Genomic DNA, 18,168 nt, shown 5'->3' with positions numbered 1-18,168 from the left:
TCTGATCAGCAGAATGTCTAAGACATACAATTCTGAAGTGACACTCACAGCTTCTCTGAGCTCCAAGGAGATATCTGGAGGCTTGTCATCATCCAGCTTCCGGGTGGGGCGGATATAGGCAGGGGGTGTGAAACGACCGGCTTTGTCAAAGTCCTCAGGCTCCACTCCACGCCCATCTCGAAGCCTCTCCCAGGCTGCACGATAGCCATAGCCGCTGCTCTCTTCTTGGAGCACTGGGGTGCTTGCCTCAGCTTCTTTCTCCTCTTGTACTTCTTGGACAGAGCCCTCTACAGTGCCACGGCGGGAACCTGGAAGCTCACCTGTGCGTCGGAGGGAAGGTCTGTCCCGCAGCCCATCCTTAAAGGCAGATACAGCCAAGCTCACCTTCTGTACCTGCTCTACTGTCTGCCTCTTAGACATCAACACCCCCATGGTTCTGTGGATAAAAGAAAAACAGAAGATCCTAGATTTGGCCAGTGGCTGAGCACATTAGGTCAATCAGTTTTAACCATTTACCTAAGTGCTATTAAGTATTTTCTCCCTCTTCTGGGGTTGAGTAGCATGTGGGTGAAGAAAGGTGGAACTCCTTGCTCAGGAGGTAGAATTCCTTCCTTCTACTTCTGACTGGCCTGTAACTTTGGATTTCCCATCTATGAAATATGGGCAATGTACCTGATCTACTTCACAGGGCTGTCATGAGAATAAGGCGGCTAGGAAATGGGCTTAACAATACTTAATAATTGTGTGAAATTATTTTCTTTCTACCTTCCTTCCTGAAGTCAATTAGTTCAGGGGTCCCAGGCCAAGTTTTTCTTCTGCCTCACAAGATGACTCAGAGCTCAAAGCAAGCCTTAATACCACAGTTAAGACATCTGATAGAAGGAAAGCTCCTCCAATAAGTGCTGTGCATTATCAACCCACCCAGGAATAATCCATATCAAATACCTACTTTTTAAAAAAAATTTATTTTTTATTTTTATTATTTTTTATAATATAATAGCTTATTTTTAGCTCATCTTGTACATTTTTTTTCATCCCAATTGTAATTCCTGTGGGTTTCCCATTACCAAGTCACCCGTGTGACATCACCATAGTCCCGTGCACTTCCCTCCCCCTACCCCCGTTTTTTATCCTATTCCCCACTCCATCCCCACAAAATGTCTCTGGTATATGGCTGTTCATTGTTCTTATTATTTTCTCGCCTGGTCCATTATACTCCTGCTATGAGCAAAACCATCTGGTATTTTTCTTTCTCTTTCTGGCTTATCTCACTAAGCATAATCTTTTCCAGCTCCATCTAAGTTGCTGCAAAAGACATGTGTTTCTTTTTTTGATTGCTGAGTAATATTCCATTGTATATATGTACCACATCTTTTTAATCCAGTCATCTACTTTTGGGCATCAAATACCTACTTTAAAAAAAAAAAGATTTATTTATACATACAAGAAATTGGGATACAGGCCAGAGGTGCAGTGGGTAAGAGGATTTACCAGAGATAGAGTGGAGATCAGAACAGGCAGATCTATTGAAATGCCCTGCTGAGGGGAGCAGTGGGCAATCAGGAGAGGTCTGTCATGTGGGTCACCTCCCTCAGTGGGGATCGAACTCATGCTGCAGTAGCTGTAGATAGCTTCATACTGCTTCACTTTCATCCCTTGTGCCACCAGAGAGGCCCTCAAATACCTACTTTTTAAAAAATAATAGTTTATTTTTTCATCATTTTATGCCTTTTTCCATCTCAGTTGTAATCCCTGTGGGCTTCCCACCACCAATTCACCTGTGTGCCATCACCATGGTCCAAGTGCACTCCCTGCCCCACCATTTTTGATCCCATTCCCCTTTCTAGCCCTGTAAAATGTCTCTGGTATATAGTTGTTCATTATTATTAATATTTTCTCCTCTGGTCCTTCATACTCCTGCTATGAGTGAAACCATCTGGTTTTTCCCTTTTCTTTATGGCTTATTTCACTAAGCATGATCCCTTCTAGGTCCATCCATGTTGCTGCAAAAGGCATGTGTTTATCTTTTTGAATGCTGAGTAATATTCCATTGTGTATATGTACCACATCTTTTTAATCCAGTCATCTCCTTTTGGGCTTCAAATACCTACATTTTGAGTAGGAATGAAGTAACTATTTTTAGAGAACTTCTGAATTAGGCAATTAGGAAACTCTACCACCCTATCATGTGGTCAGGACCATAGGATCTTCTTTGCCTTCCCCCTCTAACTAGAACTATACTTGCCTTTGGGTCTGTCTTTCACAGACAACTGGCCCATTGCTAGCCCTAATACTTCTCACAAAAAAAATTTCATTAATGTTATTCTCACATTTTCAGTTTTGACTTTCTGAACTACTCGAGAGAGGTCCATACACTTCACAGGTTAAAAAATAATCTTGGGACCTCCCTGGTGGTGCAGCAGGTTAAAGCACAGCACTAACAAGTTAAAGCCATTTCAGCATGAGTTGGATCCCCACCCTAGAGGTGATCCACACGGCGTAGCAGACCTCTCCTGACCCGCCCGCTGCTCCCCTCATCAGTGTACTCATCAATCTGCCTGTTGTGCTCCCCACCCCTGAACCCCTGGCCTGTACCCCAGTTTTGTATGCATAAATAAATAAATCTTAAAAACAAAAAAGTAATCTTATTCCTGCTCTTCCTTGACATTATTCCTTAGCACTGGCAAATGAGGACATGACATGGTGCACTGCAGAGCTGGTCTGCTATTGCAAGTCTGAAAGGTCTTAGTGAAATTCAGTTGGAGAATACTTTCTCTAAGTAAAGCAGAACAGAAAGTCCATTTTAGCCTTACTTTCAATCCATTATAATCAAGGTATATTGAACAGTACTGTGTATAAGGCACTAACTACTCATAATAGGAAACAGAAGACAGGAATACTCAAGACACTTAGTATCATAACTCAAAGAAGAGTAAGAAAGAGTGCTGAAAATGCCTTAGAGAAGACAAGACCACACCGCTTGGAGTCAAAGTAGACCTTGAAGGATGGGAATACAATTAGCCTGTTTTTCGTGGGAAAAGTTAACAGAATAGAATCAAAAATTAGGGTCAATTTGAGGGCTACCATAACAATCCAGGCAGGAGGTTAATCAATTTAAACTGAAACAATGGCAGCAGGAATTATACAGATTTGATAATTTGGAAATCTATTTGATACCATGAAAATAGAATTAGAGAAATTTAGACATAAGTAAATAACTGATTGGATCAAGGGTAAAGAGCTGGGGCATTTATATTAATTGATCTATTCCGCAGCTTTATTGTGGTAAGACTGAGATACAACATTATATAAATTTAAGGCACATAGGCATACCTCAAAGATATTACAGATTGGGCTCCAGACCAAAAAAAGCAAGTATCACAATAAGACAAGTTGTGTGAATTTTTCTGTTCCCATTAATGTTTACACTATAGTATAGTTTGTAAATGCTCAATAGCATTATGTCTAAAAAATTTATACATCTTATTAAAAAACACTTTATTGCTAAAAAAAAATGCTAGCCACCATTCAAACCCTCAGAAGTTGAGATTTTTTGCTGGTAGATAATCTTGCCTAGATGTTGATGGCTGCCAACTGATTGGGGATGATGAAGGTTTGAGCTGCTGTGGTCATTTCTTAACATAAGACAGCAATGAGGTTTATTGCATCAATTGACTCATGAAATACTTCTCTGGACCTTCGATGCTGCTGGAAGCACTTTATTCACAGAACTTCTTTCAAAATTGAGAGTCAATCCTTCCTCTCAAACCCTGCTACCTGCTTTATCAACTAAGCTTATGTAATATTGTAAATACTTTGTTGCCATTTTAGCAATGTTCACAGCAAGAATAATTAGCAATTTTCACCAAGAATAATTACTTTCTTTGCTCATTTGAAGGAAGCAACTCCTCATAAAGTTTTTTTTTCTAAAGATTTATTTATTCATACAGAACTGGGGTACAGGCCAGAGATGCGGAGGGTGAGAGGATTCACCAGGGACAGAGTGAGGAGCAGAGCAGGCAGATCGATGAAAGTACACTGCTGAGGGGAGCAGTGGGCCGGTCAGGAGAGGTCTGCCACGCCATGTGGATCTCCTCTGGGGCAGGCGGGAATCAAACTCATGCGGAAGTGGCTTAAGTTTCTTAGTGCAGTGCTTTAAGCAGCTGCGCCACCAGGGAGGGCCACGTTTAAGTTTTAATCATTGCAGTAATTCAGTCTCATCTTCAGGCTCCATTTCTAATACTAATTCTGTTATTTCTACTACATCTGCAGTTACTTCCTTTGCAGAAGTCTTCAATTCCTCAGTCTTCCAAAGTCCTGTTAATGTTATTTTGACCTACCCCCACAAATCATGAATGTCCTCAATGGCATTTAAAATGGTGCATCTCTTCCAGAAGGTTTTCAGTTTTGCCTAGAACCATCAGAAAATCACAATCTATAGCAGCTATAGCTTTACAAAAGATATTTCTTAAGTCGTAAGATTTGAAAGTCAAAATTACTCCTTGGGCTACAGAGGGTATGATGGTAGGCATGTTATGTTAGACATGAAAACAATGTGATTCTCCTTGTGCAGCTCCTTAAGAGCTCTTGGGTGACCAGATACATTGGTAATAGGGAATTTTAAAAGGAATCTTTTTCTGAGCAGTATGCCTCAACAGTGGGATTAACATATTCAGGAAACCATGTTGCAAACAAATGTACTATCATCCAGGATTTGTGATTCCACTTACAGAGAATGTAGATCTAGCATTATTTTAAGGGCCTTGGGACTTTTGGAATGGTAAATGAGCTTGGCTTCATCTTCAAGTAATCAGCTGTATTCGCCCCTAACAAGAGAATCATTCTGCCCTTTGAAACTTCAAAACCAGGTATTGATTTCTCCTCTCAAGCTAAAAGTCCTATATGGCATCTCCCTTCAAAATAAGTCTGTTTCATCTACAATGAAAATCTGTTGTTTAGGTACTCACCTTCATCAATGATCACAGTACTGCCTAGCAGTACTTGCTGCCTCACTTTATAGCTTGATATTATATAGACAGCTTCTTTCTTTAAAAATTTCATGAACCAATCTATGCTTAGTTTTATCCTTTCTTATTCAGCTTCCTCACCTCTCTCTGCCTTCACAGAATTAAAAGAGAGTCAGGGCCTTCCTTTGGATTAGGCTTTGGCTGAAGGGTATGTTGTGACTGGTATGATCTAGCCAGATTACTAAAACTTTCTCCATGTCAACAGTAAGACTGTTTGCTTTCTTATCATTTCTATGTTCACTGGAGTGGCACTTTTAATTTCCCTTCAAAAGCTTTTCCTTTGCATTTATAACTTGGCTAACTGTTTGGCACAAAAATGCTTAGCTACTGGCCTATCTCAGCTTTCAACATGCCTTCTTCACGAAGCTTAGTCATTTCATTTGAATGAAAAGTGAGAGAAAAGGGACTCTTCCCTTAAACACTCAGAGGGCATGGTAGGGTTATTAATTGGACTAATTTCAATGTTATTTTCTGAGGGCATAGGAAGGCCTACTGACAGGGAGAGTGAGGAACAGTGGTTGGTTGGTGGGGCACCCAAACAATTAAATAGTAACATCAAAGCTCACTGACCTCAGGTCATCATAAGAGATACTATAATGAAAATTTTTAAATATTTTGAGAATTACCAAAATGTGACACAGTAACATAAAGTGAGCACACACTGTTGGAAAAAATGACACTGAAGCCCTCCCTGGTGGTACAACAGGTTAGGACACAGCACTGCAAGCAAGCTGCAGCAGCTTCTGTGTTAATTTTGATCCCCAGCTCTGGAGGTGATCTACATGATACAGCAAGACCTCTCCTGTCTTGTCTGCTGCTCCTCTCAGCAGCATACTTCGTCAATCTGCCTGTTCTGTTCCTCACTCGGACTCTGTTGAGTCCTCCACCGCCCCTGCAACTCTGGCTTGTACCCCTGTTCTGTATGCATAAGTAAATAAATCTTTTAAAAAATGACACTGAAGATGTGATCAATGTAGGTTTATCAAAAATCTTTGATTTGTTGAAAAAAAAGTCAGTATTTTAAAAGAACAATAAAATGAGGTATATATAAGTGGAGGGTAAGTGGGGTAGGAGGTAAGGATAGCTAGCATCAACCTGATTGTGGAAAGGGCTCTAGAACATTGCTGGTGGATGAAGTGAGGCTTACACACACAGAGGCAAAGAAATTTAAGTAGTTTTGCAAATCAATAAAAACAAGGTACACTCAATGTGATGATCTGACACATGAATAGATTCCCAAGGTTCTTACCAAAATAAGGTTAGGGTTAGCACAACTTTTACCTGTAGCTACCATTCTGTTGTTAAGGTGAGGACATTACAGCAGTCAAGAATACAAAACAGTATGGTTAACTATAGTCACTTTATTCACCAGAACTTACTCATCCAGTAAGCAAACATCTGCATCCTCTGACCACCATCTCTCCATTTCCCACATCCTTTAGTCCCTAGCAACTACCAATCTACTCTGTTTCTATGAGTTGAATGTTTTTTGATTCCACATACAAATGAAGCCATACACTATTTCATCAGTCCTTCAATGTCTGACATACCGAGAGGGCAGTTTTAAAATGACCAAGTTGAAGAATGGTAGTGCTATTTACAGAAATTGGGAAATAAGATGGAAAAATAAAACTGAACTCTGTACAAGTTAAATTAAAGATGTCTCCTGTTAAAAGAAATACAAAAAAGACACAAACAAAAGGAAAGTCAGCTCCTGCTCGTGGATCGGAAGAATTAACATAATTAAAATGGCCATTTTACCAAAAACAATATAAAGATTTAATTCTATTTTAATATAAATCTCAACGATAGGGCCCTCCCTGGTGGCAGAATGGGTTAAAGAGCAGCACCATGAAGCTCACCACAGCTGCTTTACCATGAGTTCGATCCCTGGCCAGGGAGGTGACCCACATAGCTTAGCAGATCTCTCCTGACCTGCCCACTGTCCCCCTCAGCAATGTACTTTGTCAATCTGCCTGTTCTGCTGCCCACTCTGCCTCTATTGAATCCTCTCACTGTTCCAGCACCTCAGACCTCTACCCCAGTTCTGTATGCATAAATAAATCTTTAAAAAAAAGAAACCTCAATGATATTCTTCAAAGAACTAGAACAAATATTGATGAAATTTATATGGAACCACAAAAAAATCTCCAATAACCAAAACTCTCCTGACTCAAACAAAAGAGAATGGAGGCATCACACATACATATTTCAAACTATACTATAAAGCCATAATAATAAAAACTGCATGGTACTGGAACAAGAATAGACATACAGACCAATGGATTTGAATAGAAAACCCAGAGTCTTATAGACAGCTAATCTTTAACAAAGGAGCAAAGAATATGCAATGGAACAAAGAAAGATTGTTCAACAAATGGTGCTGGGAAAACTGTGCTGCTACATACCAAAAAATGAAATTAGATTACTACTTGCACCATGCAGAAAAAACAACTTGAAATGGATTAAAGAACTAGACACAAGACCCGAAACCATAAAATATCTAGATGAAAATGTTGGCGAAATACTAGATGACATACACCTCAGTAACATCTTTAAAAGATACATCACCCAAAGCAAGGATAATGAAGAAAAGGATAAACAGTGGGACTACGTCAAGTTAAAGAGCTTCTGTACAGCAAAAGAGACATAACACAAAACAAAGAGACACCCCATTGACTGGAAGAAAATTTTCGCACACAATACTAATGACAGAGGACGAATCACAAAGATATACAAAGAACTGATGATACTCAAAAAAACAAAGTGAACAACCATTCAAAAAATGGGCAGAAGAGCTAAAAGGACACTTCTCCAAAGAGGAAATGCACACAGTCAACAGGAATATGAAAAAATGTTCAACATCACTTGTAATAAAGAAAATGCAAATTAAAAACCACCATGAGATACCATCTCACACCAGTGAGAATGGTGCATATTAAAAAACTAGCAACACAAATATTGGCAAGGATTTGGAGGAAAAGGAACTCTCCTACACTGCTGGTGGGAATGCAAACTGTTCCAAACACAATGAAAAGCTGTTTGGAAGTTTCTCAAACTGCTAAAAATGGAGCTTCCATGTGACCCAGCAATTCTACACCTAGGTATCTACACAAAGGACACAAAAACAATGATTCAAAAGGACACCTGCACCCCCATGTTTATTGCTACTGTGTTTACAATAGGAAAGATGTGGAATCAACCCAACTGCCCCAAAATAGATGGCTGGATTAAGAAGATGTGGTGCATATACACAATGGAATATTACTCAGCAATCAAAAGGTAAATTCATGCCTTTTGCAGCAACCTGGATGGAGCTGGAAGGGATTATCCTTAGTGAAATAAGTGAGAAAGAAAAAGAAAAATACCATAGCAGGAGTGTAAGGGATCAGGAAAAAAAAAAAGCAATTGTAATAAAGTAAAAACAAAAAACAATTAACAACTATATACCAGAGACATTTTACAGGAGTGAGAGGGGAATAGGATCAAAACTGGGATGGGAAAAGCACACAGGACTATGGTGATGGCACATGGGTGAACTGGTGGCGAAGTTCACGGGGATTATAACTGAGGTAAAAAAATGCACAAAATGAAGAATGATGTAAAATAAATAAATAAATATATTTAATAATTTTTTAAAAAACAGCAATTGAAAAAAAAAAAGAAGTCTGTGGGACATTCAAGTGTTATGTGATCCTTTCCTTCAAACGTATCACTGTTTTATTTGTAGCTCTTAGGATTAAGTACTCCAAATCAGTTGTTCCCAAGGCCTGCCAGGCCCTGGTCAGTCTGACTTCCCATCTTTACTCTACATTCCCACCACTCTGGCCTTCTTTTAATTTTTGTTCCTCATGCCCCTTCTATTTTTGGAAACTTTGAATATTCCTTCTCACTCATGTAGGTGCCTATTCATCTGTCAAAACTTAGCTCAAGTATTGCCTCCTCTAGGAAGTCACTATTGACTTCCCAGGCCAGGTCTGAGTGCTCACAGCACTATGCTCTTTTGCTCTAGAGTGTTTATCAGTGCCATTACATATAAACTAGGGTGATTACCTGATCAGTGTCAAATAACAGAGAAAAAATAGATTTTTTTACCTTGCTCAGTACTTATCTCCATTGTCTAGCAAGTGTGTGAAAGAGAACAGATGTGTAACAAACATTTCCCAACTAATTAACTGTAGGAAGTCTTTTTGAATTTTTTAAATAAAGGCTTAGTATGCAAAATATTTGATGACAGCCACATCTTTCCAAAAATAACTGTTCCATGAAGTGGTGCAAATTCCTACCTAGCCATCATTTGTTATCAAAGAAACCGAACCCATATACTTTTTCTCCTGGTGGTTTCCAAGATTAATTTTGTTTTCTGTGTCACATAGTAAAGCAATACTTGTGCCATTAAAATTATTCTTCCATACTATTGGAGACTTATCTTTTAAATATGCTACTTCACAGCTTTATTTATTCTCCTTTTTTCCCTCTGTTTTTATCCTAGGGTTGGCAACCTAGTCACTTGTTTTAAATCTGGTTGAGCTGGTCTATGACCTAGAACATGTCACTTTACTGCCCTTGGCATCAGTTCTCTTTATGAGTATGTTTGGAATATGAAGTCTTAAGCATTTACAATGCTCACATATGTATTCTTTTAGAAGTCTGTGTGACCTAATGGGGCTATCCAGAATGAAAATCAGACACAACCCTTCACTATGCACTTTCCTCATGATCAACTACCATTTCCAAGGCCACAGTGTTTTCTTCAGAAACCTTTCCTGATGTGTTTTACAAATGTTTTGGCTGTCAGCCATAATAAAAAACATAGTTTATGATATGAATCTGTATAAATGAAGTTATAAACAGTTTTTCATAGATCTAATTGAAATAACATTTTTAGTTTTTTTTTAAGATTTATTTTATTTATGTATACAAGAGCTGGGGTGCAGGTGTTGGGGATGAGAGGATTCACCAGATATAGAATGGGAAGCAGAACAGACAAACTTACTGAAATACACAGCAGGAGAGACAGGGAGATCTGCTGCACTATGTGGGTCAGCTCCTTGGCCGGGGAGTGAACTCATGCTGCAGTGGCTGCTGATAACTTCATAGTGCTGAGACTTAGCCCTTTGTGTCACCAGGGAGGCCCTTGAACTGAGGTTTTTATGAAACCTGTCATGCTCCCAATATTTTCTATCCTCTCTATCCTGTTACACTAGCAACAGGTAGTGACTCTCTAAAATGATTTCATGACTTCCCAATGGGTCTGGACCCACAGTTTGAAAAACATAGTCTTAGAAAAATTTACATTTTTGATTAGAGAGTGGCATTTTTATCTTTTAATTTAAAGGTGGTTATCTCCAGAGGCAAGGACAGCCTTTGGAGTATAGGTAAACTTTTACCTGATGCAGTAACAAAAATTATCAAGCTTGTCCTAGAAGCTTGCATGCCTGGAAAGACTAGCAAAGACAGAATGCTACTAATACATCTGTTATTACTCTATGAGAAGCTGATCTTGATTTGTGTGCATGTTAAAAAGATATTTACTGAAGCATATTCTTAAGGCGATGAAAAGGTAGAAACAACCTTAAGGGGAAAATTACTTAATAACTGTGATATAGTCATGCTATAAAAAGAATAAAATTGACTTATTCCAATAGGAACATAGAAACAGAATAATAACTTGCATAAATTGGATATTGAGGTAGGTGAGGAGAATATATCAGAAATCCAGGTGGAGGGGAGAAGTGGATGGAAAAAAGCCACTTTTTTTTTTGTAACTGACTACAAAACAGCACATTTGATTCCTAAGAATATACATAGGTGTCAGCTCTCCAAATACTGAGGGGTAGTCCTCTCCCAGAAGTTGTAGGGAGCAGTGATATGACATTTAAGTTTATCAGAAAGAAGGTATGCACTGGAAAAAGAAACAGTTGAAAAACACTTATTTCAATACCTGGAATAACCATACAAAATTCACTTTCTCAAGGATGATTTATTGGGAGAAAATCAGTGGAATGCATTTGGTTCATGCTGGCTTTTTCAGATAATGTAATAAGAGCTCTGAACAAAGGCCAGTCAATTAGGAATGTACTCTGTAGGTGAACTGATTCATTAATAGTGTATCAGCAAACTAACCACAGGCATTTCTCAACATATTGTAGTCCTGCTACCACCATCATTCTGTGTAAGGATAACAAGAATCATTCTTAAGTTAAATCAATTGTTAATGCTGTTATTGCAGTGGGATACCTTTATCTTTAAGGGTATTTCAATGAGAAAACTGAAGTTGATATCTACTAACAAAACAAATATACATTTGAATGAAAAAACCACTCTCCAGTCCTGACCACAGGATCTTGGAGTACTGCTATTCCTTTTACCTGTGATGGCTCAATTTTCTAGGCCACTTTATGCCCTTAAGAGCAGAAAATGTACAGCATAACCATTAAAACAAAATTATCAAAATTTAAATGAACCCAAAGCCATTTTGAATCAACATGGCTCTGATTCTGAGAGTAAATCATGAAGCACAACAGAAATAGGCTTCAAGAGTGACGCTAAAAAGCAAGTGTAGTGAAACATCCAAGATAATGTGCCTGAAGACTTTGAGGTCTTTAGCTGACTTTAAAAATCAGCTCTAATTTCTAGAGAAACAAGTGGTAGTGGATAGTATGGGCAAAAACAAATGCTTGGTGAGAAAAACTTGACTTTTCCTGTGCTGGAAAGAGTATTCGGAAGTCAGTTAAGAGGAAATCAAGTTACAAAGATTCCACAAATTATACCTAATGATTCCTTCTTTGGTTCTTGGGTGGAATTGAGTTTTTATGCCTAACAAGTAGGAAAGAAGGATAAAAAGATACTATCCCAAGAATAATGTGACTATCAGAGAATTTGTGTTATATAGGGAAGGCCTGGAAAAAAACACCGGAGGTGGGGGCTGAAGCAGGTGGACAAAAAGGTAGAACAGGGCTGATTACATAATGGGGAGGAAATTAAAACAGATGACAGCCAGAATCTTTCTTTCTTCAGGTAAAAGAAGTCTGTCTAGATATATTTGTGAGGCATATGTGGGCAACCTGTAATGTGTGTGTGCAAGACACACCGAATCTCTGCAGAGCACATGCTTACGACACGGTGGGATTATTTATAAGGGCAGAGTGGTGGGAGTAAGAGGAGGTGGGGTTGCTCCACAGCAGGAGATGGTAGCGGAAACAAGGAAGGGAAAGGCAGTTAGGGAAACTGTTCCCCAGCTCTCTTCAAGATTTGTAGTTGTGATGCACGGAGGGAGCAACCCCCTTTAATTGGTAGGTGTCTCCCCTCTCTGCATGCTAGCTAAATGGAAAGCACTTTTACTTGCTTTCATCTGACTCTTGATATGGAAATGACATCTGTTTGGGAAAAGCTCAAAAGCAACTAAAAGTGATTGCTTGGAGGTTATGAGGGCTTCCCTAAGCAGAAACAAGGCAAATAAAAATTCTGAGTGGGGCTCAGGGTAAAACAACCCAAGAGTAGGTTGAACAGATGGAAAAGGGAATTCCAGTTTTTCACTGAGATTGAAGGGGGAAAAATCGAGATGGTTCCCATTGCCTTTCACAGAGCATGTGTTCTATTAATCTTTGTTTAATAAATGTTGCTGAGATGACTGAGCATCCTAAAGAAATTTATTTGGGAGGATGGTGTCAGTACTTTTCTTTCCCTAAAGTTGCCTCAAAGAATGATCAGAAGAAATCTTCAGAACTCAATTTTAGAAACTACACAGTAACCAGCTCACCTCATCATATCCACTCTGCTTTCCCACATGTACTCTGGCTAGTAATTCAGAGCTAGCAGGAATAAGAATAGATAACCATACAGTAGTTATGTGATTTCTGACCACAAGGGAGAGCTAAAAAATTTTGGAATTTAGCCAGTTTCCACCTACAATGATAAGGGAGAATAAAATTACCAAAGTTAATGGTCCTGCATTTATGTTAAGTCCTGTGGCACTGTGGCCTGGCCTACAGGTTGGCAGCTGCCTTAAGGGCACATGTAGGGAACTTGAAAATTATCTCTTGCCTTCTTGGTTTGAGCTGGAGAAATTCAGCAGAGCAATATCTGCACAGAGGCTAAAAAATTTTCAAGGTGGTTGCAAATTAGCTCCAGGAAGCATATGCATGAAAGATGGAGAGCCTCAGGGAAAGCCACATGCCTAAAGTAGAAAGAAGTTGACCAGCCACAAGACTGGAAAACCAGCAGAGCCCGGGTCTAACAAAATGCAGAATGCATAGCAGAGAGTCTATGCTCACTGTGCACATCAATATCAATCTTGAGACTATAAACAAAACCATCAAAAAGAACCCCCTTACCCTCTGCTGGTCTTTAAGGAAATCCAAGCCTGAGATAGTCTGGCTGTTCTCCAGAGATGGATGTTGCAGCTCACCAAAGTGCTCTTAGAGCCTGGAGTCTTTTCCTAGTCATTCTGGTGCCTGGTAGTAACTTATAGACTACTTTTAGTGCTACTGTCTAGAGACCCTGAAGGGTCTACCTGGTACTTACGAATCTTTCTTCATTCTCCCCTGTTTATTCAGCAAAGTGCCACTGGTTTCAGCCAGCCTAAGAAGATCTAGTCACTCCAACTGCACAGGGCTCTTTTGGGGTTTCCAAACAGAAAGGCTAAAGATGAGTAAAACTGCCTTCCTGGACTCAGCTCAAGAGAATGAAGCATGAGGGAGGTCCTGCTGTTATTTAATACTTACTGAAAGCCCACAAAGCTCTACTATACATGAATACAAAATTATGGCATGATCTTTAGCCTCTGGAGGCCTGGCTGAATCTTCATGAAAAGCTACAATGTTGACTTCCCACAGAAGCAGAGCAATAGTTAAGGAACATTACACCATCAGTGATTGGCTGGTGTGACTGCACTTAACAAGCAGAGCTTTCCAGCAAGATGGAGAGGCAATTCCTGCTCTCTGCTCTGGGTCCCTGAAGCACAGATTCAGTCTATTTAATGTACTCATTACATTTTAATTATCAAGACTGACTTGTTTGTTGATTCTATGCTTGTTGAGTGCAGCCTACTATGTGTCAGACACAAATCATGTGCTTAATGACTGTTGACATGAACAAATGGAACCTTACTCAGCCCATAAGAATGCCGTATGAGTATCTGCATTTGTAGAGGGCATAAGTGTAGGAATAAAGAAAAAAAAAAAAAGGTGTTGCTTGAGCTAAATTTTGAAATATGAGTGGGAGTTACCCCAGTGGATAAGGGGAGGGGGGGTGAGAAGGCATTCCAGGAAGAGGTAAAAGCACATGCCAAGACATGGAACTATATGGGGACTCCAACACAGCTTACATGCTGTAAAGCTAGCCTGGTGCTGGGTGGAAACAGGAGGAAACTTGCCTTCACATAAGAATCAGTCCGAAGAACTGGTTTGAGATATTATACTCAAAATATCTGCTTAGAAGGGGAAATGTATTTCAATTTCAGGGAGGAAAAAAAAGCAACATAGACATGGATTTTTGAGGTCAGGAAACAGCATCATACTGAAATAATTCCAAGGCTAACCAGTGAATGCATTGTTTGGCCTTTGGATCCAATTGAAAACTCTTCTCCATAGTGTAAGAGCTGGTAGGCGGTGACTGTAGTGAATCATTGGGGGTTTCCCTCTGGGAGGCCTATAAGTCTGATAAGGAGGGAGGCTGGGGGTGTGGAGTGGGGGAAGTTAGAGAGAGGAGAAGAGTCAGCGGTCGACACACTGTTGTTTTAGTAAGAAGACCCCAGTAGGATGATTCATTTCTCAAAAACCAAATAGAGATCAGTTATGTAAAGGGTTTTGTAAATCGTAGCATGCTATCCAAATATATAAGGTACTGTCATTATTATGATAGGAAGCCAAGAGTGTGGCCAGCTCACTCAAAGCATATGGGCAAAAGTAATTTTGGCAAGGCAATAGCAAGGGGGCTAAAAATGTTAAAGACACAGAACAGCAGTTGTGTTTCAGTGACGCCTGGGAAAAGACATACTCAACTTTGATTCCTGTAGATACTCTATAAAGCTGTAATTTCCCCCTTACTTTTCTTACTGTTTATAGTCAATTATTAGAGAAGTTCAGACTGATTCTATGTGAACTCCTTAAGGGCAAGGAATACTCATCTAGCATAGCACCTGGCAAGCAGGTAGCATTTAGAAAATGTGGGACTCTGAGAAGACTGCAGGAAGAGGAGGAAGGATGAAGTGGGATGTTATAATGGAAAAAAATAATTATGTCACCAGTTGGACAATGATGATTTGGTTCCTTATCCAAGTCTAGTAAGTACTTCCTGTCAGAACTTGGTCATTAAGATTGAGGGGTGGAAAGTGCACAAAATGAAAGATGATGTAAAAAAATATAATAAAAATATATTTAAAAAAAGAAAAAAAGGACTATCCATGCTATACAAGTAAAGTGAATTAATCAGAGTTCATTAAAAAAAAAAGATTGAGGGGTGGAATGAATAATGATCTTCCCTTCAAAATGAATAAATCTACTTGAGAAACGAAGATAGCAGAAATCAACAGTACTACTTATGGTACTTTGTGGAGAAAAGCATGTGAGACTGGAAAATAATAGATCTGTAGAGAAGAAAAATATTTGCATAAATATTATCCACTGAAGAGCAGGTGTACTGGGGGTGGGGGGGGGAAGGAATAGAACCTGGGAAGGTCTTGCCATTTATGTGAAGGCAAAGTAAGTACTGTCAAAAAAAAAAAAAAAAAAGAGCCAAACAAGGAAAGAACAAAATCGTAAGAATGTGGTCGGAGTAGATGTGTAAGATTAAATGCTGAAAAATCCAGGCAGTAAAATCCAGAGATATTTGTATACCCACAAGTAAAATTTGGTGAGCCATCCTCTTTCCATTTATTTCCTTTAGGAAAAAAAATTCTTTGAGCCAATAAGGCCACTTGGTAACATCCTTTACACCAGTTCTGGAATGGTTTTATTTGCAGATGCATACATAATGAGGAGAGTGATAGTCCTGTTAGGGTTTTGTAATCTTAATGTTTACCCAATACTAGACACAAGAAAGTGTGACATCTAAGGCCCAATATATGGGAGGCACCTGTGGTCATCTGGCAATCTGTCACGGGTCATGAACAAGTGTGATAAAACCCCAATGACAAATCTCTGAATTGGAATAAAGTTCATTATTTTCAGACTTGCTGTTTCTATTTTCTTGTTTAAAAAAAACCCCTTTATTTTGGTGTGTTAAACCAATAAGAGGGGGTTTGAACTGGAAGGGGATTATAAACAACTCCAATGGGGAAATGCTTAACCAATATAAATCTTTGTCAGAATTTTCTCTATTAAGCTGTGGGCGCCACACCCAAGCTTCAGGCAGCCATCCAGTTAAAAGAAAAGCTAACAACTGGTAAACTGAGTTGTTCTGTTTTCTCACAAGCCTGTCCTCTATTCTATATAATCCCAGGAGCTCAAGGAAGCCACTTCTATTAAAAAAGGAAGTTACTGCATTTGGATGTGTGGAAGAAGGGAGGAAGGGGAACAGGAAACCTTTCCCAGAAAGGCTCTGCAATGAATTCCATTGCTTAGCTCCTTTCACCATTACATTTTTGGACAAAAAACCAGTCTATATTTGGTTCCAAATTCACACCTTTGGGATTCAGGTGGAGTGAAAGTTCTATCAGAGATGAGGGGGCGAGACAAGGGTGCATCACCATGTGAGGAGCAGAACCTTTACAGTCCTCAGGCAATGTTCTCCCAGTCAGCCTTTCTTGGCTTTGCACCTTTTCTGCCTCCTCCTTCTCATGCAGAGGCACTCCTGGGCTAAGTGTCTTGACTGATGTCTGCAGAGCAGTGTCTGCTGGGCATGTAATCAGAAGATAGTGTGGATCATGCTTCCTAAAAGTGATCCTGCCATTTTCTTCCTTTCCCTCAAGGCTTCTGCAGCGGGGAGGATGGTCTCACAACACCCCATCCTTCGATGGGTTCCTTTAGTTCTCCAGAGCAAGGCAGCTCAAAGACTACACCAGAGGTTTCTCCTAGCAAGCCTAGAGCCATCCAGAAGCATGATTACAGTGGGGCTGCCAGTGAAGGAAGCCACACCCTGAACTCAGGGCATTCAGTGAAAATCAGATCTTGCAAACAAAATCTCATTCCCAATCAAACTGCCCTCACTCACTTATTTAATCACCTTTAGTGAGCATATACTATTGCAAAGCCCTGTGCTTGGTACCATAATGCAACTTATTAACAAATATACATTTCCTGCTTTTGCCTCTCCTTGATATTTTTTCCCAAATAAACTTCTGAGAACAATTTCATGATTCCAAGCTTTGTACCAAAGGCAAACTGCCAAACTTTTATGAGGGTAAAATGTCTACTGTTTAAGTGGGACTCCTTTCATGAGGCTATCGTAAGGATTATATGAGATGTACAATCCTTGCCACGCTGATGCTCAAAATCCTACACGTAAACATTCTTCCTTCAAAAGACTTTCAGGACGTGCCAGCGTCAGTTATTCCACCAGTTTCACTAATTTCTTACAGGGGTTCAAGTCTCTGCTTCAAATGCCTCAGTGGTCCTCCCCTCCCTTGTGCCCTATGCCCTTGCAGAAGTTCCTGGCTCTGTGAAAATTCAATCTGGTGTCAAGTGGCCTACCGCGAGGAAAAGCCGTAACTGGGGGTAAGTGGTGGACAAGGGCCCCCCAGAGTCCCTGCCTCTCATCATGTGGGAGCGACAAGTTAGGGCACATTAAGCCCTAAAGAAGAAGTTACTCCCGGCCTAGATCCCAAGCTAGGATCCTCTCTCCTCAGAGGTTCCTTCTAGGCAGTTCTAGGGGACTTATCAGACCTTCCTTTATACAGGGGTTCTCTGTGGGAGTCCATCACCACTGCGCAGGCTCCTGAGGCTCCTCTGTTCCCAAGTGGTCTTCCACTGAGGAAACTCCAGAGACCACCCCTTGTGCTCCCACAGTTACAGACGGTCTCTCTAGGGACGGTGCCCCCACACTGGGTCTCCCCTACCGCAGCAAATGCAGCGAAAGCAGAGTCTCTGGCGTCTCCACTGACTGAGGGGCCACCTGGGGGGCGGCTCCCACACAACACCTCAGAGTCCCCGGCGGTTGTCGCCGGCCCGCAGACCCGCCCCTGAGGATGCCCGCCGGGCCC

The 18,168-nt window shown here is 40.2% G+C and overlaps 1 protein-coding gene across 1 annotated transcript in view; it reads right to left on the bottom strand.

The window, feature by feature from the left end:
- The window catches only part of PHF24 (PHD finger protein 24), a 28,712-nt gene that overhangs the window by 9,685 nt on the left and 859 nt on the right, over positions 1-18,168 (bottom strand). Inside the window, exon 2 of the mRNA XM_004677752.2 lies at positions 49-436. Coding sequence (XP_004677809.1) covers positions 49-432 — 384 coding nt within the window. The 5' untranslated portion in view covers positions 433-436. The remainder of the gene's footprint in view (positions 1-48; positions 437-18,168) is intronic.

This window comes from Condylura cristata, unplaced genomic scaffold (assembly GCF_000260355.1).
Source record: "Condylura cristata isolate star-nosed mole 26May11 unplaced genomic scaffold, ConCri1.0 scaffold00006, whole genome shotgun sequence".
NCBI lineage: Eukaryota > Metazoa > Chordata > Mammalia > Eulipotyphla > Talpidae > Condylura > Condylura cristata.
Note: the sequence above shows the minus strand (reverse complement) of the source record. Positions and strands in the feature narration are given on the sequence as shown.